We start from the raw sequence: 24,692 nt of genomic DNA, 5'->3' as shown, positions 1-24,692 counted from the left end.
CAGATAGAAGCAGCCTGGTGAAGATTTTGCTGAAGGAACACTTCTTGACTTTAGACTGGTGTTGTGACTTACAGAACATCCCTGAGGAAAATGTCTGTACCAGTGGCTGTGACAGCCCTTGAACTGAGCTCAGATGATTTTGGACTCATGGTAGCAATTCTGCAGAGAAATTCTTGTGTGAGTTTGTATTTCTGCAGGTTCTCCATCTCAGTGTTGCCTTGTAGCAATGAGGAACTGATTGGTACTTCAGTTTTCCCCTGGCTCTTCAACAGTCTCCTTAATCAGTGTAACAGTGTTAGTTTAAGTTATTCTACTGTTGTGCCCAAGGAAAAAAAAAAAATCAAGATTTTTCTTGATGCTGTCCCTTAAAGACTGTTCATCTGCATTTCCCATAGTGGCTTCTGACATTTGGCTGGTATAAATTGCTGTAGGATCATTAGAGCAGAGTTTCCACTGGTGTAAATTGCCATGCTTCTACTGAGGGCTCATAGGCTGGTTTATGGCACCTGAGGGGTTTTGCCAGCAATGCCAGCAGAATAACACAGTGCACATCAGGAGGAGGTTTGGGGCAGTATCTGCTGATCACTGTTTCAAGAACTGCCTGTAGAGAGAAAGATAACCTTTTAGTGAAGAAGAAAAAAAAAATAAAAGCCACATTCAAGGAATCTTGAAAGCAGAAAATCTTTGCCTTTTATCTTCTTTTTCTGTTGTGTAGAGCATTCCCTTGTGGGTCAACTCCCTTCCTTTCTTGCTGGCTCAAATTTACCTCTCTCTTGCCCTGGATTATATACCATATAAGTTTGCAGGTGCAAAGCTGCCCTGCTCAGTGTGCAGATAACCAAACTGAACTGTTATCTCTGTGTCACTTTAATTTTGCTAGAGGGAATTCCCTTGGAGCCATGGCAATGGAGTCAGGAGCTGGCCATGGCTGCTGCAGGACTTTTTTTTTGGAAGTCCAAGTGAGAGTATTCTTAAAAAATGGCCAGAGTTGAAATGATGCCCAGTGTCAACAGTGGTGCTAAGATGAGATGAAGAATATGACTTGTTATTTTCCCCAATCTGATGTTTTCCATACATGATTTCAAACAGGAAGAAATAGAATCCTGGCTTTGTTGCAGTCCCTATAATGAAGGGGGATTGGACTAGATAGAAGCTTGCTTATTTTGCTGGCTGCTGTAATTTTCTGCTTAAAAAAAAAGGCACTGAAGACTCTGAGAATGCCATGGAGGAACTAACTTGACAAGTCAATTTGTACTTCAGAATGTTGTAATTACTGTGATAGAGACTAATTGATTTGCAAGGGACACAGGAACTGCAGCACTGAATAAGTAAAAAAACTGTATAATAGGGTATTGAGATTTTTTTTTGCTCTGGGCAGTTTTGGGACTTTCCCATTACTTATCTCTAGATTAATAGTGAAACCATTTTTGTCATCTTTAAAATGATCCACTAATTGTAATAGATGAAACTACAGTTGATCAATATTTTTGGCAAGCAGATTCTCAATTGAAAAAAATCTTGTACTAGATATTTTTTCCTATTTTGAAGTAATTTCTTGTTTTGCAATTTACTTCATTATTCCATTATAAGATATAACCGAAAATATTTTCTTGAAACAAAATTGAGTGTGACTTCCGTGGTTTTCAGACAATTTCAAAATTCTTTGGGTTTGTTGCAGTTTGGAAAATTAGTATATTTTCAATTCACATTTTTCAATAAAATTGAAATTCCAGTCTCCTCTCTGCATGGTTGAGAATATTTTGGTCCATAAAAATAATTTGAATTCATTAACTATTAATCAATACAACTATTAATAACTACAATTAATTCAAGAGGCACTTAAGTATGAATATCCACATTCTACACATGGAAGAGGAAAGAAAAAACATTAATGTCTTTGTTCAAGGCCATATAATTATATAAGAGACTGATCTCAAGTGCTGTGCTCAAAGAGACAGTACAGCATTTCATATTCAGACATGAGCAGAATTCAACAAATGAAGAAATAAATGGCTGTGGAGAAATTCCTGTTGTTACCCAAATGAAAGTAAAGTTATGGATGTTTCTCCTGGCTTTTATACATGGGAAACAAATTATAGAGTTAAATACTAATTATTTTCTTGACCTGACAGAATTTCAACAGAAGAAAATATACCATATTCATACTGATTGATGAATCAACTTAATGCTAGGCTTGAACTTTCTATTGTTAAGAGAATACATCATGCTGTAATTTAGTCTGAGTAAGAAAAGAAAATATTGGTCTAAAATTTAAACATGTGGTGTTAGTCTCTTTCAAATTTGAATGATCAAAATAGCATTTGTCAGTAATTCTTTACAGTAATTAGTATTATTCTTCACTTAAGGAAATACCACCTACTTTGGGGGATAATGTTATCTTTTTGTGTTCAGACATCAATCAGTAAATTTAACAAAAACCAGGCTTAAAGAAAATTCCACAATTTTTGCCAAGAACAGTGCAATTTTAGACCTTGAATTCCAAAGCATATTTTTGCAGTGTCAGCTTGAGCAATTTTATACTGTGGTTTTCATCCATAATGCCATAAGATATAATTTATATTGGAAAAAAATTAACTTATTACATGTGATGCTGTTGTGAAATCTCATGGTAGGAGTGGAATCCAGTCATGTCACCACCATATAAATCTCTGAAATAGGGAGTTTGTAGTAGTAATTGCTATATATTATTGAGCAGAGAGCTGTGATCAATTGTTGGCTGATGCCAAATTGAGAACCACGTATCAGTCAATTAGTTGAGGTAGAAGACAAATAAATGCATAGTAAAAGATCATTAGGAAACATATATTCAATATAAATGATCTAGTGCTCAGTTAAGTGAATGAATAGGAGAGAAGCTAGCATGTAGGCAAAGAGGATGTACAGCTTTGAAAGGCCAAAATTTATGATGATAAACGAAGTCCCAGAAAAAAAATACAATACGGAATAATAGAAGTAAATGAAGATAATTAGTGCTAAGTGAGTGTGGTGTAGCTGGAAAGTAAACAGAGAGTTGAGAGAGGAAAAAATGAATGTGTTGCTGGTCAAATTGTTGGCAACTCTCTGAGGCAGTACTTTTGTAATAGATTAATTTAAACCTTGTTAATGGAATAATCTCTCATGCTAATACAAATTAGCTATTTAGGAATTACTGAAGCAGCTACACTGGAAAGCATGCAACTTCCTTTTTTTTTAACCACTGCATGCAACAAGGGGCAAGGAAATAAATTATCATATTTACAGTTTTATGGAATAAACTGGGACCTATAAAGAAAGATTTTGTGTTAGATGAATTTTGCAAACTGGAAAATGTAATTTTAAAAGTATTTTTAAACTGTAAACAGCTGAGTAATATGAAATCTGTTTAAACAGTAGTTCACCACTCTTATTTGAATCTATCCAGTGAGGCAGTGCTGTATTTTGCATGTGAGTCTATTGCTAAATCTAGCAATGAATGAATAATTTTCCATGGCTAATTGAAATTTTAAAGCAGTCATAACCTACTTTTTATGTCATGTTTAACAAAAAAACCCCAGCTGTGTATCAGGGAGCGTGATCCAGGCATAGAGGAGGAGATGCTGGCAAGTTGTGGTTCTTGGATGAGATGAAGGTAGACCAGGAGGGATGAGAGAGACCCTGTGGACTGGGTGACACCTACTGGGGCTTCTGGGGAAGGATCGAGAAATTGGGTTATTGTGCCCAGGTGGGGCAGGGGAGGGCTGGAACATGGGCCTTGGGCTGGGGATGGTGAAGGTCTACTTGGTTGGGTGTCCCTGTGTGAGAATTCCCTGAGAAACAGGACACACCCATGGCAGGTGTGTGCTGGGGCTGGAACTTGCCACAAACCCTCTGAGCAGAGGAAGGTCCTTGCTCTGCCTCCTAAGTGGTATTGGAGCTTCAGAAGGAGTTTGACAGCCTTGAACTGTGGAAAAAGGGGGAGTGCAGTGGGAAGGAAAAGCAGTGGTGGAGGAGGAGGGCTGCTTGTCTGACTTCTGTAAGTGCCTCTGTTCAGCAGCATGGCCCCAGGGGGCTGTGCCAGGCAGGAATTACTCCTTAGCAGACAGGTAGGTGGAAGGAATATTTTGGGGAAATGGAAATGGTACAAAACAGATTCCTGGGGTAAAGTGCACAGCCAGGATATAAACCAGGTAGGCAAAAGAAGCACCTGCTGTTCAGACACTCTTGGGAATTCAAGTGAGGGTGTCTCCCTTCTCTGTCTGCTTTGTTCCACATCTCCTCACCTCCCCCCACCATTTTTTTTCCAGTCAAGTATGAGTTTTTCTATCTTCCTTCCTTAAAAACCCAACCTCCATGCTACCCGTCACATGCCATTTTTATGCTACCCTGTGAAGGGGCAGGCTGTCTTTTCCCCCCAAATCCTCAGTTTTCCAAGTTGTGTTGATGTATATAGCCACTGCAGGCATTCAGGGTTAAATTCTCTCCCATGCTGTAAGCCTGATTCTGCTACCTTCCCATGTCTTACCCAGGCTCATACACCTTGGTGGCTCAGAGACATCTGCTCTGTCTGCTGATGGATAGCCCCTACCAAAAGAGAATTCCAGAGCAGGATGTGTTGCTATGTCCCTGTCCCCACAGTAGGTGTTGACCTTCTCTGTAGGTGCTACTGAGGCTGTTAAGACTCCGGTTCACTCTTCTTCTGCACTCCAAATGTTCAGATTAGTCTTTCTGCTAAGTCACAGATAAGTAAGGGTGTTACTGGTTTTCAGGGCTACTTCTTCATAGCCTTGAAAGGCCTGACATGATTTATCATTCTGTTAAAGAGAGAATAGTAGTCTACATAAGCTATTCAATCTGTATCAGGCTAAAAGAATTAAAACGCTGAATTACATTTTCAGTGATAATGTATGGTGATAGCCTTTTTCCAAGAAGGAGAGCTAATTGAATATATTAAGAGTCTGAATTATTTCAAAAAGCTGCTGTTAGAGCGAGACTTACACTGTGTATAAAGGGAGGCATGTTCCAGAGGCAGGGATCAGTTACTCTCCTCTTCTCCCCCCATTCAGCACACTTGTATCGATCTGAGGCAGAAAGTCAGATGAGATGACAAAGGATATTTGTTTGAGTAGCTAAGTGGTTGCTCTGTAGTCTATTTCATATTAGGGATGGAATTAGAATTGGAAAAGATGGAGAGATATTAAATGCCAGTAACGCTAAATATTATTTGGGTGTTTTGCTTCTTTGAGATAAGTAAAAAGCTTCTGGAACTGGCTGTTGCTTTGAATCAGAAGCATAGGGGAGCAGGTTGTTGGGGTTAATTTTTATTTGCTACCACAGAAAGTAGGATTTCTTCAGGTTACTTATATGTTATCTTTATTCTTGTTCTTCCTCTTAAAGTAAAAGGAAAATAGAGTTTGTTTCCTGGTTTTGGGTTTTTGTGGGTTTTTTTTTTTTTTTTTTTTTTTTTTTTTTTTTTTTTTTTTTTGTGTGCATATATGCATGTAAGGCAAACATGGACATAGTCTTACAAATGAAAAATCAGCCTTCCCATCTCTTCCCACACCCTGTGCTCTAATGCATGAATTATTGCTGTTTCTCCCCCATTCCTAACCAAGCTCACAAATGTCTGACTAAAATAAGCTTCAGGGGTCTAGAGATCTGTTTTCTTCAGTGCTGAAAACCACAGCAGTATCCAGAGGGCTTAGATATTGATTTTGACCTGTGCACATAACGCTATCTCATCTCTTGGTTGCTAAATATGGCCATCTGTAGGAAAGGTCATGTTCTCAGACCTAATTAAGAAAATCAGAGGAGACAAATGACGGAAATGTGTAGTCCTAATGATGACCTGACAGGGCTGCCAGGTTACTGCAGATAGGCAGAGCCAGGTTGTGGCATGGCTGGCTTCAAATGAAGTGCCAAGAAAGAAGGCAGTGCTTTCTGCAGCTTTTGCCTCACAGTAGTGATAAATTTGGTTAATTGCCTCCCCTTTTGGAATAAATAATTTTTTTTGTCTGTTTCATTCTCTTTCTTTTAATGGTTAGCTTTTAGTCTCCTGCATCTCCCATTAATTGAGGTGAAGCCTGAACTTTAGCAGTTCCATATGAGAGAAAAGTGCTGAAAAACTTAGGAAAGATTTGTGCCAATACTGAATATTTCTCTTTTAAAAATAGGTAGTAAGTAGGAAGTAAATTATCCTGCCTTTGAGCCTAGAAAAAAAATCTTAATGCTTGGGTTAAGTGCATTTTCTTTCTGTACATGTAGAAAGTGAATAATGGCCTAAAAAGTGAATACTGTCATGTAGATTGAATCTATTACTAAAGTACTTGTGCTACTGCAGCTGTAGGAGGTGGGGTGAATGCAGCATTTTAGTTATTTTCTGCAGTTATTCATGCTGCATCTTGTTTGGAATGGAAAATTAGGTATTTTTCATGTTTTTGGGGGGGCAGGTGAGGTGACCTCGGTTACTTTTGATGGCTGTTCTTTAAACAACTTGTATTTTAATTTTTTTCTAGGTGGGCTTTTATTAGTCAATGAATTGAGCTGAATTTAATTTTGCATGGCAAATGAACAGCAGCAACTGCTTTTGTCTGTACAGCATCTATCACTGTGCGTCCACTGTTACTGTTCTTGGACCACAAAGACACAAGGAACAATAATGCTCTGCTTACAGCCCTTGTGTTTCCACAGTGCCTCTGTCTCTTTTTCTGGGTGTGAGAGTAATAGCACAAATCTTACATTGTCTGATTGAGAGGGAGAGCCAGCAAATGGATGTCCTGGATCCTGTGTTTGGAAAGAAGGCTGCTTACATGCTGAGGTATCAGTGTGAGACAAGGAGTGCACTCACAGTAGGTTAGAACTTGCAGAAAGCAAGGAAATACAGAAGAAAACCTGTGTAAATGTGCACAGAATATAGTGAAGAAGTCTAATTAAGGACAAATTATACATGGAAATTTACTTTTGGCAGCATTTAATGGACAAACTTACGAAGCCTTTTCTTTGAATATAAAATGAGCACTGCTTTGCTCTGGGACTGAGGCTGGTCTGTTTTTCTGTTTTTGGGGTTCAGTTCTACTCTGCTAAGAATGTGTAGAAGGAGAGGGAGGGGAAGTGGTTGTATTTATTATTTTAAGAGCTTTTGACATTCAAGTCTGCTCAGTCAGTGGCTATGGAATGATTTCTTCAGTGTCTCAGTGCCTTGAGCTTGCCCTTTGGTTTGGAGAGGACTGGCTACACTTTCTTCCTTTTTTATGCAGCAGCCATCACTGGCAATGAGAGTAAACCTGCCAATCTATGAAATATTTATCAACATCAGTACACAGGTATCAGCAGTAGAATTTTTTAGTCTCATTCAGTCGCTTCAAAACATTTGAAATACAAGTGTGTGTGAAATTCAGTATTTTCTGACATGCCTGACCAAGTGCTGCATATTGAAGTGAGCACTGCACCCAAGTTCTCTCTGTAAAAAAATATAGTAAAAATGTACTATGTGTCTATTCTGGGCATATAACAGATTTTTAAAAATTTATATTTGCATAGCCTCAAGGGATGTTTTCTGTTGGATAGAGTACCAGTAGTTGCAACTGTGTTGAGGTAAATCAGACCCAGTAGAACTCCATGGAATATTACTTAGCCTTGTCCTTTCCCTGGCTGCCACAAAGACATTCCTTATGGTGACCCTTTAGAGCAGAGCATCTGAGGGAGCCTGCCTGGGACATGCAGTGCCATTTCTAGCTCTTCATGAACTGAGGTTTTTCTGTTTCCTTTTGGCACAAGGATCTCTGGGTGTCTCCTCATCTGCCTCTCAAAACTGGCAGGAGCAGCAGACCAGGAGGGTGGGACACACATCAAGAGAAGTAAATTGAGTTCAGGCTCCTTTGTGTGACATCATGGAGCCATCTGTACGATAAAAGCATAAAAATAATCTGCACTGATAAGAGCATTAAAATGGACAATAATCTAAAAGTACAGTTCTATTTCGGAAAGTGGTAATCTAAAATTGTCAATTTTTCAATCCAACAGATCTATTCCAGTGAGCATTAAAATATAATTTGCTAAATCTAGTGCCAAAAAGTACTGATTTAAAGTATTGCAGGACTATCTGATTTTTTTCCCCTACTTTATAATCTGTGAAACAGTCTATTAAGTTTCAGTTGTTTGTAACCATTTGAAATTCTTTCACTTAGAAATTTTTAAGAGTTATATGCATAATCATTTCCCTGTGCAGTTCTTGCTCTTGATATTGATCCATTTAGGATAGACAACTCCTTTCGTTTGAGGAAATCAAAGAGAGAACAGTGTTCATGCTGAAATAAAAATAAATTGGAGTTTTTTTATAGAGCTTTTTCTAAACTTTTAGAATCTCATTGGCAATGCAGTCAGGTGAGCATTAGAAGAAATTTGAATATTAAATGTATCCTTCCAGTACCACTAAATCAAGTATATATTTCTTGTAAATATTCAAGTTCTTGTACAAAAAGCCTAATTCTATCTATGTCTGGTAAGAATTTGGTAGAATCAGTTTCTCCCAAATGATACAGTTCAATCCCATTTAAATTTTTTAATAAAATTTCTTTTAGTGAATTCCACAAGGGAAATTAGGATAAGAGAATGCTTGAAAAAAGTATTTTGCCTTAGACTTTTAAAATCTGATTTAATGTATTTTAATTAGTATTCCCAATTTTCATATCCAATTTCTTGAGCTCCTCTCCTGTGATTCTTTCCTTTCCCCAAGTATTTCTAATCCTTGACTCTTTCTAATTTTTAATTCTTAATTTTTAATTAAGAATTAACCAAATTCTAAGCTATTAAGTCCTTCCTAAACCATTATTATTTTTTGGCTTTGGTAGGACTCATGCTGACAAACAGCATTTTTCGGGGTTTATTTTTTAATCATAGGGATATGTTTAATTTGAAGAACAGGTTTTGCACCACTGCTTTTGAACAAAAATAAAACCATTTTCTCCGATGTTGGGGTGGAAATTTTGAAGCAGCGTGTGATTGAAAGGCTTGGTTTTAAGAGTGAAGCTAAAAGAGCATCATTGCTGGAGACCTCTCAAAATGAAAAAAATGAGTGTTTCACTGCTAAGGTTTGCAAAGAGAACAGGGAGAAGTGGGCATGAGCCCTGAGGGAAAAAGCCAGAAGGCTGTCTTGTAATGTCAGAATATTTAAAATGCAGAGACTAAATGTGCTTGTCAGTCCAGGACTTGTACGTCCAATTCTAAAATGTGGTCATAATTTTTTGCATTTTCCACTTTGCTTTTCCTCACCATACAGAGTGTTCAGAAATACCTGCTTTCCCTCCCCTGGAAATTAAGGTCTTTTGTGTCATATTCTCAGAATTGGCACTGAGGCTTTGCTCCAGTGTTTACAAAATAAAGCTGGGTATGGAATGAATGGGAAATGGAAATTAACTTTGTGAAGCAATTTTGGTATCAGTGACTTGAAAAGTTTGGCTTAGATATTCATTAAAAGAGTAGTTCACTTGCTCTCTTCTAGATTTCTGGAAATACCTCTGATTTAAAGGAAGGCTGCTTTTTATTTTCTTTTTCTTATCTCTCTCTCTCTCTCTCTTTTTACTCCCCACCCCCTGTTTGCATTAGATCTTGTCCAGATACTTAATAGAAATTGCTAGTGTGTTCCCAGGTAACAAATTACATCTGTCTCTGAAAATGAGTCAATGTAATCATGACAAATTCATGAAATAAAGGGAAAATATATTGCTGCAGTCTTGGGGAACATGAGTCAATATACTTTATGTAATTATTTAATAAAACATCTTTTCTAGTGCACTGAAGCAGCCTAAGATACTGAGGCAGTTGTATTTATGCAGGAATAAACAAACTTCCAGTAAAAGCTGGTGACCAGAAGTATGCAATTATGCATTTCCAGAAATACTCATTAAACCAGTCTGCTTAAATTTTAATCAGACTTCTATGTATGAAACAGTCTTGGTAAGAGGAAGTAGAGAGAAAAAAGGAAGGATTTTTATGATAGGCTATTCAGATATGCTCCAAATGGGTTTGAATTTTTTAATTTGACTTCTTGTGCAAATCTGTATAAAAGTTAACAATACAAAATCCTGCATGCTGGCTTAATTCTGTTTCATGGGAACCATATTATTTTCAGTACAGAAATACTGCATTGATATCAAAGCTGTCATAAAAAGGATATAATTTGGGGATTAGTGAGATATTTGAAATACTTAAGCTTTGTGTAGTTCATATGAGAAATGTCAGAGGACTGATTATCAGTGCATGAATTTGTATAGAAAAGTGAAGTCATAGGAAATGTATCGTAGGAAATAGGAAAATAACAAATTGCCAGGTACTGCCAGTATTTTTTGGCTTTATTTATCTTTCTGATATGTCTGAGCTAAATATTGTAATCGCTCTTATATCTGAGACATTACATCTGACGTGTTGCATAAGAATTCACAGCTGGATATGCAATAGACAGCCTGTCGTTTGAAGTTTTTACAAAGGTATTGGTAAACCTGTTCAAATAATCTGAAAAGGGAGAGTAACCCACAAAATGGTAGTGAATGAAGGTAAGGGTGCATATATCCATCCCTGGGAAGGGTCACTAAGCTTTTTGTGTTTCACAGTTATCTGGTGACTATGTTTTTTTGTGGATCACCTTGTTTCTTTGGAAGCCGCAGTTATAAATATTGTTGCTTTCACATGAAATCCTAACGGCCGCTGTTCTTTGTCCTTCCAGGGCATCAGCAGCCTCTTCAGCTCCCTCAAAGTGGTCAGGCTGCTGCGGCTGGGCCGCGTGGCTCGCAAGCTGGACCACTACATCGAGTACGGGGCGGCGGTGCTGGTGCTGCTGGTGTGCGTGTTCGGGCTGGCCGCGCACTGGCTGGCCTGCATCTGGTACAGCATCGGCGACTACGAGGTCATCGATGAGGACACCAACACCATCCGCACCGAGAGCTGGCTCTACCAGCTGGGGGAGTCCATCGGCACTCCCTACCGCTTCAACACCTCCGGCTTCGGCAAGTGGGAGGGCGGGCCCAGCAAGGACTCCGTCTACATCTCCTCGCTCTACTTCACCATGACCAGCCTGACCAGCGTGGGATTCGGGAACATCGCTCCCACCACGGATGGGGAGAAGATCTTCGCTGTGGCTATGATGATGATTGGCTGTAAGTATTAGAGATTCTGTCTTTCTCGTACTGAGACTGAGTGGAAATTTTCCAGGGCAGAAATCCATTTTGATTTAGGTGAAATGTACATCTTTGAGTTAAGTCTGTAAGCTTGCAAACATAGCTGTTTAGTCTGACTGCCTATTCTCATAAAAAGCCTATGCTGGGAGAAACTGCTGCAGCCAAAGGACAAGAGATAGGGGGGCTAGACAGAGAGAGAGCAAACTGACCCAGGAATTCTTTCTGATAAAGAAGAATTAGCAGAAAATGTCACGTGAAATCGGTAGAATGAATATGTATGAACCTATTGTGAAATTGCATGCACATGTATTTGAGGGAGAGATAATAAAAGGATCTGGAGTTCTCAGAGGCACACATGTCTTTTGAGGGGAGCAGTCCCCACATGTGTCCAGCGCTGTAATAAATATACTGGCTTTACAACTTCCACAAAGTTGTGGAGTTTGTTTGCTTCTGCAAATCAGTGCACAACACCAAATAGCTGCATGTCATCAATGCTGGTTTCACAAGAACATCTGGAATCCTGGTAAATGTGATGCAGCTAAAAATATTTTTGGTGGCAGTATAAGCGTTTACTTACACACTTCGTTACTGGTTAGGTTTAAATCACAAATAGGAGTATTGTTGTGACTAGCAAAAATTCAGTTGTTTTGGAAAAAATATTCTGTCCATATCACCTCAATATGCTCTTGTAATATCCATAAAATGCTTAAAGACTGAAGTGTTAAGAATTAATGCACCTTTTTGCCTCCATTTTAGTATGTGGCAAACTCTTCACATCTGAGAGCTGTATTTGATAAGTGGGTCAGAGTGTGGGAGGAGGTCTGGGAGCATCATCTTCTAAGGGAGAGAACTGGGACTCTGTAGGAACCACAAACTCTGCCGGTGGGCTGAGCACACAGACATATCCTGAAGGAAGGGGGGTGCTGCTGTGCTTGGGCACCTCTGGCTCAGACATCCTTGTTAGAATGGGTACAAGTTGCCAAGCTGTCCAGCTTTTGGCCATGTTGTCATTTCAGTGCAGGATCTGCATTCAAAGTGCCTTGAGAGCTACTTGGAGTTAAGAACCATATGGTGGCCACTGTTAAACTAGGTCATGGTTTTCTAGATAAGGGTGGAGTTTGAACCAAAATAAGGAAAAAAAAATCTGCTTTGTCCATGGGAAAGCTTGTCATTGTATAGATGAGAAAGATAGAAGCTTCTGTATGGTAACATTGCATCCAGAGGAGGAGAAAGTCAGTCCTTGCTAAGCAGAAAATGAAAACCAAATACATAATGAAACTCAATTAGCAGTACAGTGCCTGCTGCAGAAATGTGAACTTTTGATTCTGATGTGTTCTTTTACAGCAACACTGAAGTCACACACTGAGATTATGTGTGTAGTGTTAAGTCTGCTGAAGGTTAGTGAAAAAAACTATCAAGACAAACATTGTTGATCACACAGGGATTGGGATATTTGAGCTATAAAGATTGTTAATTTTGTTTTTCTAGCTTTTTTGTCTGCCAAGAATCCCATCATCCTAATAAAACACCCTGTAGGAGAAGGAAAATTTATATAAAATATGGATAAAATTTTGCAGTTTTCTCTTGAGAAGGTGCATTAGACAATGTAGTGGTGTAGCACAAAACAGGCTTCCAAACATATTTTCTGAGGAAGGTGCTAGTTGGATAGGAAATATCCTGGTCTTTGGCTTATTGTTATGACCATGATACTAGCTAGAACAAGAACAGCTAGTATTAATCAGTATTATTATTTAGTACTATGAATAATGATTAAGCATAGCCTTCAAAAAGTCATGAATGTACATGGGGTTATTTTGGACTTGCACCTGTTCCAAGCTCTTCATATGACAATGTGGCAGAAAGAAACTGAATTTATGCATAAATAATGTTGATTTAGATGAGCAGAATGAAAATGATAACCTTTCTTTTTGTGTGTTTCATCCTCTGCTCATTTGAATAGCAATAAGTGCTGTATCAAAAGACTAGTGGCTTAAACAATACTGTGGCCAGCTAAGCTTACAGTCACAATTTCATTAGCAAGATCACCTTTGAAATTTTTACCTTATTTTTATTTCTCAAAGAAATTGACTTTTCTGGAAATGACAATGAAGAAGGTGGATAGGTGTGAAAATGTCTTCAAGCCCCACCTTTCCTGCATGGGCTGGGTGTGAGGCTGCCCTGCAGGAAGTCAGGGTGCAGTGCATGGCAGGGACTTGCCCTCCCACTGGTGGCTGTCACAGAAGCTGCAGCTCTGTGGGTCCTGGATCAGGTCAGAGTCGCAGCACTGCCTTTGCAACCTCCCCTCATTATCGGTATCAATGGTTTGGCTTCAGTTTGCTCCATGAGCTGTGCCCCCATGGTTTGGTAGGGCCACTCAAGAGCTGCTTCTCTGGAATTGCTGACATCGAGTAGAGGGAAAGGAAGAGTTTACTTTTAGAATTGTCAATTCTTCCTGCTCAGAATTATTTTTAATCAAATGGATTTGATTGTGCAAAGTTCTTGTGCCTCTGGGAAGGGCTGGTCATGGTGTGGACATTGCCAGGTGGTGTGGTGGCTTTGCAAGGCTTTCAGATCCTTGTTTCAAGCAACTTGGTTTCTAGTTTTGTTTTTGTTTAGTGGCTCAGTATCTTGAATAGTTTCTGAAGAAGAAAGGTGTGAATAGTAGTGATACTTTCTTCTTTGATCTTGGATTGTTGTCTGTTGAGCCTGTGTTTCTGAAGAGGACTTGCTGTGTAAACAAGTGTTTTTAAGACATGCATTGCTGTCTTCCACTGGCAAATCAGCTGAAAGGTTTGTGCTACAGTCAGCACAGGCCTGTGGTGACATCCAAATGGGGCATTTGTGCCAGAATATTAGAGATATTTGAAAGCATAAGCAGTTCATAACTAGTGTCCTTCCATGTGTCTTTAGTATGCTTATGCCCAGGGAGATGGAGTTAACACTGGAATTCCATCTTTCTTAAGACAAAATGTGGTTTGCTCTGCTGCTCAGCCATGGGTATATCCCCTTCTGCTCACTGCTTACTCCCTCTGTGAAGCTGATCCTGTGTCAGAATTTCATTTGTGTTGCATTAACTCTGTTGACACACTGACCACCAGTTATAGTACTTTGCTGGGATATCAGATAGCTGTTTAAAAAAGTAGGTAAGACCACCAAAGTAGTAAGACCACTTCCATTTTATCTTTTATTCAAGCTTTCATTATGGTAAATAATAAATCCAGGTAGCTTTTAATGAAAAGTTTAGAAATACTTTAGTGAAGCTGTCCTGGAGCAGTGGGAATTTTGGCTGAGTTGAGCACAAATGTTGACCCAGTAAAAAGTGTAATGTATGTAGCTTGTAGGAGGAGTTGGGTACATGATACTAGTTGTGCACAGACACTGGGAAGGCATCATTGAGGTGAATAAACTGTGTGGGTATTGAGCCTGTGGGGCTGGCTTTGTTGGTTGTGTTTAACTTGGGACAGAGTTTAACAAAGCCTGGCCTTCTGTCAGCAGCCCTGGTCTCTGCTCCAGGGCCTCCTTCTGCAGGGTGGTGTTCTTGTGCTCTCGAATGCAGTGATGCACATGCTGTCCTGCTGACCTCAATGTGGCTGCAGTTTTCAGAGAGAAAGTGTCCTGCTGCTGGTTATTTTGATGTGGGAAGGTGAAGCCCCTAATTAGATTTGTGGGGGGCTGTGGCATACTCATAACCCCGGGGATGTTTTGTCACTTCATCAGCTCCACTGGAGGGGGTAGGTGAAAATTGCTCTTGATTCTTGACCTCAAATAATGCACATCTGTTTGGGAAGATCAAGTTATTTTAAAATAGAGATGAAATACCCAGTGGCTGCTTTTAATGATTTCTGTTCTGGGGAAGCTTATGTGTCTTGTTACTGTGTAGCTGCTTTTCCTGAACATATGTTGAATTGTAGTTTTGCAAAGTAAAATATCTTCACATCTGTGAGCTGACCTGCATGGTTTTGCCTCACTTTCTTTATTGACTGTATGTGTGTGTGTATAGAGAGAGAAGGATGAGTTACTAGGGGAAGTAAAAGCAATTAATTCCTCAGCTTCATTTTAAATGAAAAACATATTTGCTTATCCCTTTCCACAGATGGCCACTAAATTGCTAATTAATAGGGAAGATGTCTACAGACAGATCTTTCAGTGAGGCTGACATTACATAAAACCAGGCTTAAAACCACTGTCTGGGTCTGCAGAAAAACAAATATTTTCCATTTTTAATACTTGAGAAAAAAAAAAAAGCTGTTTCAATTTTTGCTTTCTTCCCTGTGGAGACATATGCCTTGAAATTACAGTCTTTATATATTTTTCTCAGTGATTCTGTCAGGTTGGGTTGGGTATTGTTTGTTTTTCCTAAGCCCTAGCAAAAATCAGAGGACTTTCATTTGCAATTTTTGTACCTGGGCACTGTGTCAGCAATCCCCTTGCTATGCAGGTGTAGTAGGGATGAGCAGTTCTAAAAATGCTTGGCATTCTTGACTTTTGACATAAAATAATACTGATGGATGCTTGCCTATTTGGATTTTGAGCAATGGAGCAAAATCCATCATTTTGGGAGCCTTTTGTTGATGTTTTCAGTTGCATTAAAGGATTCCAAGTTTTTGGTGCATGTTTATGCTAAATTCTCCTTTGTTAGGTAGGAACTTACTGGAACTACAGGGCTGGACACATCCAAAATACGAAGGAAAAGGCACATCTTTGAATGCTAAACAAAATCACAAATTCCCTTGTGAAACACTAAGAGCAGATAGTGAGAGGGATCATGGAAAAAGACAAAAGTAGGAGTTAAAAGGTCAGACTCATGAACATGCATGCTTGCATACCGTGATGAATTGTGAGCCACTGAGTTCATTAATCAAAACAGTCCAGAAACCCAAGCCACTCCTCTTCTGCATGATGTGGAGTGCAACATAAGCATCATGCAGTCCTGCAGCACTTCAGCTGCTGTCTCTGATTAAGGTAGACACAGGTCCCAGGAGAATGGAGTAGCTGTCTCAGCTTTGATCAGCTTTGTCTGTGAATAGTTTATTGCTCATTAAACAAAAAATCCACCAAAACCAAACCAAACAAAACCACCCAAACAATCCAGAAATGTGAATAACATTTGGTAAATGTGAAAACATAGGCAGTTTTGTTTACAGCACTCCTGCTGAAAGGAACAATAGTGTGACCATCCTTGAGAGCTTTAAGAAAATCTTGGTGGCAGGAATCATGATGCATAGGTCAGTGCTACTCCTTCACATTCTCACAGAGCATTGGTGTGCTTTGGTGACCTCCAGCAGGGTAAGAAGTGTTTAGTGGCTCTTGTGAACAAGGAGAGTGAGGAACTGATAAAAACTAGACTATTGTTATCAAAACACCTGGACAAGTTAGAGAGGCATTGCAGCATCTTGTTTGATAATCTCCCTGAGGCATGATTTCCCCCTCATAAAGCAGGTCATCAGTTAAAAAGCAAATGGATGTGGCCATTTACTAAACATGTATCTAATGGAAAGAGAAACAAATTTAACTCTAGAACCCCTTCTAGGTGGTGGGGGAATGTGGTGGAATAAATTTTGCTGGAAGTTGGTGGCCTGAAACTAAGGGCCAGCCACATGCCAAGTGTTAGTTAGATTTGCTGAGGGTATCATTAATGGGTGCAGCACAAAGGCCTAAGGTATTTTAAATCCAAAGCAACTTTCTCTGTGTTCATGGGTATTGCCAGTGTAGTGTTTTGGGTTTGGGGACAAGCTGGGAAAGGAAAAAGAAACCTTGCCTTGCAAAAACTGTCTCTTGAATTCCTGGTCTTTGTCACATCCCTGGCAAGATGACAAAAATCCCTCAGATGTCACATAACTCTTGCAAGCTCCTGAAGCTGCAGATGGCATGCTTTCTAGGACTGATAGTTTTGCAATAATTTTCATTCTCATCTATCTTAGCCAACAGCATCTAGCCAGTAATTCCTAATTTAAAGGCCTGGATTTTTTTTTAATTTCTTTTTAAATAAGTATGTCCAGTCTTTGCAGTTCTGTTCCTTCACTCCTCTGTGCTGTGCCTTATTACTTTTTATTTGATGCTACTCATGATATTTGAAGAGATGGTATGTTATTGCTGTAATTGTTAAGCAACTGTTTAGGATTTCTGAATGTTATTTTGCTTTCTCCATTAGAATAAACCACCAGAGGTGTTGTGGATATATTTCTGTGCAAGTTTCAGCCAAGTGATTAGGCTGGCAGAAAAGTGGGTAGAGTTTGTCTGTATGGTAGAAGAGGGTTTAACTATTAGGGCAGGATTTGGTCTCATTATCTCTAAAGCTGAAAATATCTCAATTTTTCATGTTCAGAGTAAAGAACGGGTAAAAACCAAGCAAAACAAAAAAACCCAACAAAAAGTCAACAACAAAACCTACCAAAACTTCAAAGTCATTGTGACAAATAGAAATAAAAGGGATACACAACGTTGTTTTTGGCTTTTTGGGTATATAAACAATCCTTCAGACATCTGAGTCCCGAGGGATGCAGTTTCCAGCGGAGCGCGTCGGTATTTCTCATCGGTAAGCGTGGGGTGTGCCGGGTCGGGGTGGCATTTCCAGCCCCACTGATGAGCCTGCACAGAGTTACATCATTGACATTCAGTGCAGACAGGCCATGGAGGAGAGATGCCATCAGTGCTGACAGGCTTCACAACTCAGCAAGCTCCAAAGTCTTAGCTCATAAAAGCTGCCTCCTCTTTGGGTAAGGATGTCCAGGACCTGCTTGTTTTTTTCAGGATTGCTTGCACTGAAGCACAACCCTGTTCCCCAGGACTCAGTATTGGGACCAGTCTTGTTTAATATCTTTCTGAATAATCTGGATGAGGGGGTCAAGTGTACTCTCAGCCAGTTTGCAGAGGGCACCAAGTCATGTGGCAGTCTTGATTTGCTGGAGGCCAAGAAGGCTCTGCCAAGGGATCTGTACAGACTGGACTGATGTGCTGAGGCCAATGGTGAGGTTCAGCAAGGTCAAGTGACAGGTCCTGCACTGGGGTCACAACAACCCTGTGGAACTCTTCTGCCTTGGGGCAGAGTGACTGGAAACCAGCCCAGCAGAAAAGGATCCAGGGGTGCTGGTGACAGCAGCTGAGCATGAGCCAGCCTGTGCCTAAGTGGCCAAGGAGGCCAGTGGCATTCTGGCTTGTACCAGAAATAGTGTGGCCAGCAGGGCAAGGACAGTGATTTCCCCCTCTGTACTGGGCACTCGTGAGGCCACACCTCAAATCCTGTCTTCAGTTCTGGGCCCCTCACTACAAAAAATACACTGAGGTGCTGGAGTGAGTCCAGAGAAGGGCAACAGAGCTGGTGGAGGGTCTGGAGCACAAGACTGATGAGGAGCAGCTGAGGGAGCTGGGGGTGTTTAGCCTGGAGAAAAGGAGGCTCTGGGGAGACCTTTTCAATCTCCTCAACTCCCTGAAAGGAGGATGCAGCCAGGTGAGGGTGGGTCTCTTCTCCCAACTAACAAGTGACAGGATGAGAGGAAATAGCCTCAAGTTGCAGGGGAGACTTAGATTGGATATGAGTAAAGATTTCTTCATGGAAAGGGTGTTCAGGCATGGGAATAGAGTGCCCAGGGGAGTGGTGGAGTCGTCATCCTGGAGGTACTGAGAAGACATGTAGATGTGGCACTTGGGTTTAGTGGTGGACTTGGCAGTGCTGGGCTAAGGTTGGACTCGATGATCTCAAAGGTCCTTTCCAATTTGAATGATTCTCTGGTTCGATGATAAAACACTGGTGTTAAAATCAGAAAAAACCTTTAGGTGACGCCTATCTAAATAGCAAATTCCTACAAAAATCATCTCTGGGTGAAGATGGACTCAAAGTTGTTTTTCAGGTTCACAACACAAGTGCTAATGCTGTAATAAATCTGTTTTAGCTAATGACCATGGCCATATGAGGAGTGGACCCTTCATCTGGGGTTAGTCCGTTCCTCACCCCAACACATTTCAAAGCAAGCAGTAAGAAAGTATTTTCTGTCAGTGTATTGGTATGGTAATATTTTGTTTCCTGGCCTGGCCTGGGGAAGCTTAAATTAATTCTCTGTGTGACGTTTTTTCTTAGAAGGCAAAAATGAGTAACCAGTATTCCCTTTCTTGTTCTTTAAAGCATATATGACCAGATTAAAGCTAGATTAAATTATTGCCACTAATGTTTTTGGGCAAACTGTAATTTGGAAAGGGCAAGGGTAAATTTCCTGTGTACTTATGGCTCTAGGGAAAAAACCCATAAATGTTCTAGAGCTACATATCACATACCCTTATGCTTTATGAATCATCCCTTGATATGTTATCTTGCCATAATGACTAAAAATTTGAGGCTGTACTTCAGCCTAATAGAGCTAGAGAATCATCCTACCTCAGAATATACTAGAATTTAGTTGCTAGAATAGTCCTAGGATATAGTCCATATCTCTAGCAGTAGTCTGCAAATCCAATCAGGACAGTTCCCGAAGTGAGATTTTTCTAAAAATTTCTAATTCTCAAGATTTTTACTGTCCATTTCTCTCCTGCGGAGCTTAACATTGCTCCCCAAGACATTGGACAACTTTTGAAAGAACTGTAAATGCAAATGGAGAAAAAATAGTTCAAATGCAAATGGAGAAAAAATAGTTCTGTTTGACAGGAGAGAAGATGAAAGCTGTGAAGTGTTAATAGTTTGGTTTTTCCAGGATTTGAGGAGAGCTCACACTACAGTAATGTTATAGATAATTGCCTTTTCTCTTTCTTTTACACAGCATTTCTAAATTTTGTCTTTTAACTCTTTAATAGGAAGGAGAAGGATAAGGAAAATAACTAGGTGTTCCAGCTGTGGATATCTTTTGTTTTTCACCTGATGTCTTTATATCATGTGCAGCATTTTGCTTTCTTTAGACATTTCTAACATTACTTCCTGTAAGTAGATTTAAAACACTGATATATGCTGGCTTTATCAAACTTTATTCAGAGTGTGCAACTAACTTGTTTTAAAATCTAAAGGAACATGATTAACACAAGTTAATTTGTGAGAGAAGAGGGTGATGCATCCAGAACATGGACTGAAAGAGCAGAGGAATATAAAAAAAAGAATATTTCAGGCAGGAACCAGGGGATAATTTGCAAGATGAATACTTTGTTCCCTACAATAAAACAAAGACTCTGCAAGAGACACAGTGCTTTGCTATGCAGGACAGCAAACCTTGGGGTTCAGTATACAAATTTATTCCTAAATTGCTGAATTACACAAGTGCAATCTAGAAGAGGATCCTCGGTCTGTCCGAACTATATTATGAATTCCCACTTGTGAAATTGGCTAAATATATGCAACATACAAAAAGCACAGATTTTTCATTGTCTCTGCATTCCTGGGAGGCCTTTCCTTAAGCAGCCAACTGTAGTGCTGAAGGATGACAATGATGGACAAGGATTTGGTTTTACACAAGTCCATTTCTGACTAAGAAAAACCCAATTAGATAGGCATGGGAGGGAAACAATAAAATAGCACAACCACCCATATGACACATTGTGCCACTTGTCACCAAAGATGTGGAAACAAGATGGAAGTTCTGAAGCATCTTCTAAGCACTTTTCACTTCTGCATGAGCTTCAAAAATTATAGTATAGTTATTTTAAGATCAACATTGTTGTATAGTTATTTTAATATCTACATTCTGCTGGACCCAAACAGGCCTGCTGTAGGTTACAAAGTGTTGGAGTGGAAATAGCTTGCCTAGCTGGAATGTGTGAGTGGTTTAAAGATGATGCTATGACCTTAACCACTTGGATAAGTGATCTCATGACATCTTGAGAATGAATAAAACTTAGTTGTGCTTACCAGATCAGTGAGTTTTAGTGCATTTGGCTGCTTTTATATTTTAAAGGAAGGTTTGGCTGTTTATAAAAGTGATAGGGAATGTTTTAGAGGAGGAAAAAGCTGCTGTGGGTCATATTCAGTCTATTTCTTGGAGTTGAAAGCTCTGAAATACACTAGATCTGAACTTGAGTTCTTATCTGAAGCCATATCCTATCATAAGCAGCAGCCTCTTGGAACAAATTCTGATCTACTGAGAGAATATGGAATATATGTAAAAATATCAGTATCTTTTATCCACTGTGCAGCAACTCTTGCTGCTACTGCTGTGAAAAATGTGGAAGGAGACAAGTAACATATTAATAGGTCCTCTTGCCTGGAAGAAAAGTAGAAAATTTATTCTTCTAACCAAAGGATTTTGGCAGCCAGTAGGTTCTAAAATCTCAAGTGTCTTAGAGTAAAGAATGAAACAGTTGAGGTATAAAGGCCTGACTTTTCTGACTCATCTCAACATGAATTAGGAATGCTTTTTTCCTTCTTTAAAATCAAGCCAGTAACTGTACCAAGTGGTGTGGAATTCAATTTTCTGGTGAGATGATGGGCAAACCTTGCCTTCCCCTGTGCCCATCCCAAACACAAATATGTGCTGGTTGATGGGTGCAGGTGAGAGGGATGATTCAGGGCTGTGGTTTGGTACTTCTTCATTGTTTTTGCAAGGATCCTGCAGGATTTTCACTACAAAATGAGAGGGAACTGGAGATTGATAATATATTCTAAGTGTAACAAGGCCAAATGGAAGGAGACAGAATTGGACTTAAGATAATTAATTTCTGTCTTTGAACTTGAATGAGGAAATTTTTTTTGCAAATTATTTTCTGATAAAATTAAGATTTACTAGGAAAGCATGAAAAATAATGTTGGAGTTTTTGGGTCATCCTGGTCCACAAAGACCTTAAATAGTCTCAGAGCTTCTAGAAACTTCATCAAGTGAATTCTGAAAATTGTAAGCTTATTTATTAGAGTTGTATGACTTACTGACAGTTTGTACTTTCAAGTTTGGCAAAATATGAAGTAGCACACTTGCTCCAATTTTGAACTAACCCTATCCTAATGTTCCTTTCCAAAACCTTTCCCCTCTTTCAGATTCAGAGGCAAATGAGTGGAATTCCATCTCCTAAGGGTCAGGCCTGCTGTGGCACTTTGTCTGTGTGGTCCTGGACAGGTCCTTTTGCATCAAACACACAGATCTGGCACCGATTTGGTCTTGGAAATAACCCAGTATCCACTGAGAACAGTTCACAGAACTGCACCCTAAATCTCATGTGGCCTATTTCCACTTCTCTTTCCTAAAATGGACCACCATTTTTCTCTCACTTCTCTCTATAAACCTTCATTTCTGGGCCTGTCACCACTCTGAGCTTTGCCATCCCACACTAGCAGCATCATCCTGGCTTTATTTTTTTTTTTCCTCACAGAGAAAATTTAATAAGAAACAAGGAACCAGAAAAGATACTCAATTTGACTTGTTCTGCCCCTTTGATTTTTGAGAAGGAAGTTGTTACAAATTGTAATTCCTTGAGCTTCTCATTCCTTAACCATTTGCTGAACTTTAAAATTCTTGTTGAGTTTCCTGCATTTAAATCCAGAGGGAGTGGGAGAGGGGAAAGGAAGGTGATTTTCTGTATTGCAACAGTGCAAATAAGTTTCCATTACCTGACTCACTTCTGTTTTGAATATTTTTGATATTCTACTTCTTTTTTCTTCATAAAAGCCTTTCTTTTCATGACCTAGAAAATTATAAAATCAATTTTATCAGGAACTAAGTATGCCAGAACTAAAGATTTTAGGAGCTGTGTTTCTCACACTCCTTGCAAATGAGTTGACTGCAGGTTAGTAATGAGATGACAGCTACAGAATGTGTGAGGGGGGAAATGGGCATTTTTCTGGAAGGGAGCCTTATTCCACATAAAGTTAGCAACCTCCTGTCAAAATCATAGAGGAATTACCAAACAGGGAAATCAAGCCACTGTGTTGTGTAGGTGCTGCACAGACTGTGGGCATTGGAAAGGAGAAGAGGACCTATCAGTGAGCCACCTTGGCCCATAAAGCTGTTCTGAGCCACCCATGCAGTGAAAATAATGTCTAATAGTGCTCTGAACCTTCGTGTATATGGTGAACTGAAGTGTCTGGAGGCTGTGCCAGATGCTGCCTGGAAGGGGCATTGCAATCCCACTGCTGGTGCCCTGTGGTGTGACACAGGGGAGCTGAGGCCACATCGAGGTGAGGTGTTGACTGTGCTGTCACCTTCCATGACCTATTTTCCCTTCTTTGCCATTGTTAGGTGTTCAGAGTCTGTGCAGGGAGGTAGGGAGGGACCTGCCTCATGTTCCAGATCCTGCTGTTTGTTCCCCATGCTGCATGCATTGGTGTAGGTGTTTCCAAGAGGCACCTGAGAACAGAGAATCACCTGTGGATGCTGCCTTGGCACTGCAATGTGCCATCTGACCAAGAGGCAGCTTTCTGGAAAAAAAGGAAAAGGGGAGAGGCAGGTAAGTCAGAATTTTTTTTCCCCTCACTGATAAAAGAATAGACAGCACACTTGTGAAAACTGCAAGAGTCAAATCAAAACTTCTCCGTGTGTGTGTAGAAGTATGAGAACAGCAGTAGCTGTGAGGCAGAGATCTGTATGGCATTGCCAGGCACCTTCTGGGGAATGACTGCAAGTTGCCAAGTAGATGGATGTTCCTGTTTTCCAGTGATGGCATCAGGAGGTCTTTTCAGGCCAGTAGAGCTGACTGCCTGCTTTTTTGGGCTTCTGCTGGTCAGTTCCTAAGTGCACTGACAGGTGTGGGGTGGAAGAATGTAGGTCACTGAGATTCCCTTGCTTCCTTTGCTGTTATGGTGAGGTGTGTGTGGGTGAGCAAAAGGAAGAGCAAGTGTTGAGACAGAGAAATAGAACTTGAAGTTGACACTAAGGTTTCTCCTTTTCCTTTACAAACTCTTAAACTTCTTTTGTTACTGCTTTCCAAAAAAACCAGAAACTAACATGGTGCATGTTTAAGATGGTTGTTTCCTCATGCTGGAAACAACCTGTAGTCCAAAAGATGAACAGTATTTCTCTTCTTTGGCTCTCATGGCTGAAAGAGTGTGGTTTGGAGTGTGATGATGCATTAAAGCAAAGACTTGAAGAGGAAATTTAAGAGAGTTATTTATGTGAGGAAAAATGCATGCTGGGGCATGAGGTAAGTATGGCCAGTTGACTCTGCTGATTTTATCAGGTTTGATATTGTACTGTACAAAGTACATGATATTCAGATGGTGATTATGCCAACATAGAAGATATCTCCTTTCATGAGGGTGCAGTTCAGGTCCAAAATGGAGTTATCTTTTATTCATACTCAGCCTTCAATAATACAGAAGACTGGAGGGAGGACTACTGCTTTATGGGACCATTGTGTTGTATCACTGGGCAGCCATACAGAAAAAAATGCTCAGAGTCATTGCCAGTTTGGGTTGAAATGGAAAATATGATACAGCAGGCAACTATATCCAAAAAGATATGAATGGCTTGGTACATGGAGTTCCTGTACAGCTGCAAGGGTCCAAAGCACAATGCAATGGGCAGTTCAGCAGTGAAATGCTGGGGTAGGTAAGACATACAAAAAGGGAGGAAGGTGAGGGCAACCACATTTCTCAAGCAGTTTGCCTTCAGTTGGGAAGGACAACAATCTGCTGTGAAGCTTGTC

General features: G+C 39.9%; 1 protein-coding gene across 2 annotated transcripts in view; it reads left to right on the top strand.

Annotated features, from left to right (window-relative positions):
- KCNH1 (potassium voltage-gated channel subfamily H member 1) overlaps positions 1-24,692 on the top strand; it is a 179,740-nt gene that overhangs the window by 39,691 nt on the left and 115,357 nt on the right. For both annotated transcript variants that reach the window (XM_054629252.2, XM_077175874.1), the window contains exon 7: positions 10,697-11,126. In XM_054629252.2, coding sequence (XP_054485227.1) covers positions 10,697-11,126 — 430 coding nt within the window. The remainder of the gene's footprint in view (positions 1-10,696; positions 11,127-24,692) is intronic.

The sequence above is a fragment of the Agelaius phoeniceus genome, chromosome 3, assembly GCF_051311805.1.
Source record: "Agelaius phoeniceus isolate bAgePho1 chromosome 3, bAgePho1.hap1, whole genome shotgun sequence".
In the NCBI taxonomy this organism is placed as follows: Eukaryota; Metazoa; Chordata; class Aves; order Passeriformes; family Icteridae; genus Agelaius; species Agelaius phoeniceus.
This window is presented reverse-complemented; position numbering and strand designations above follow the sequence as displayed.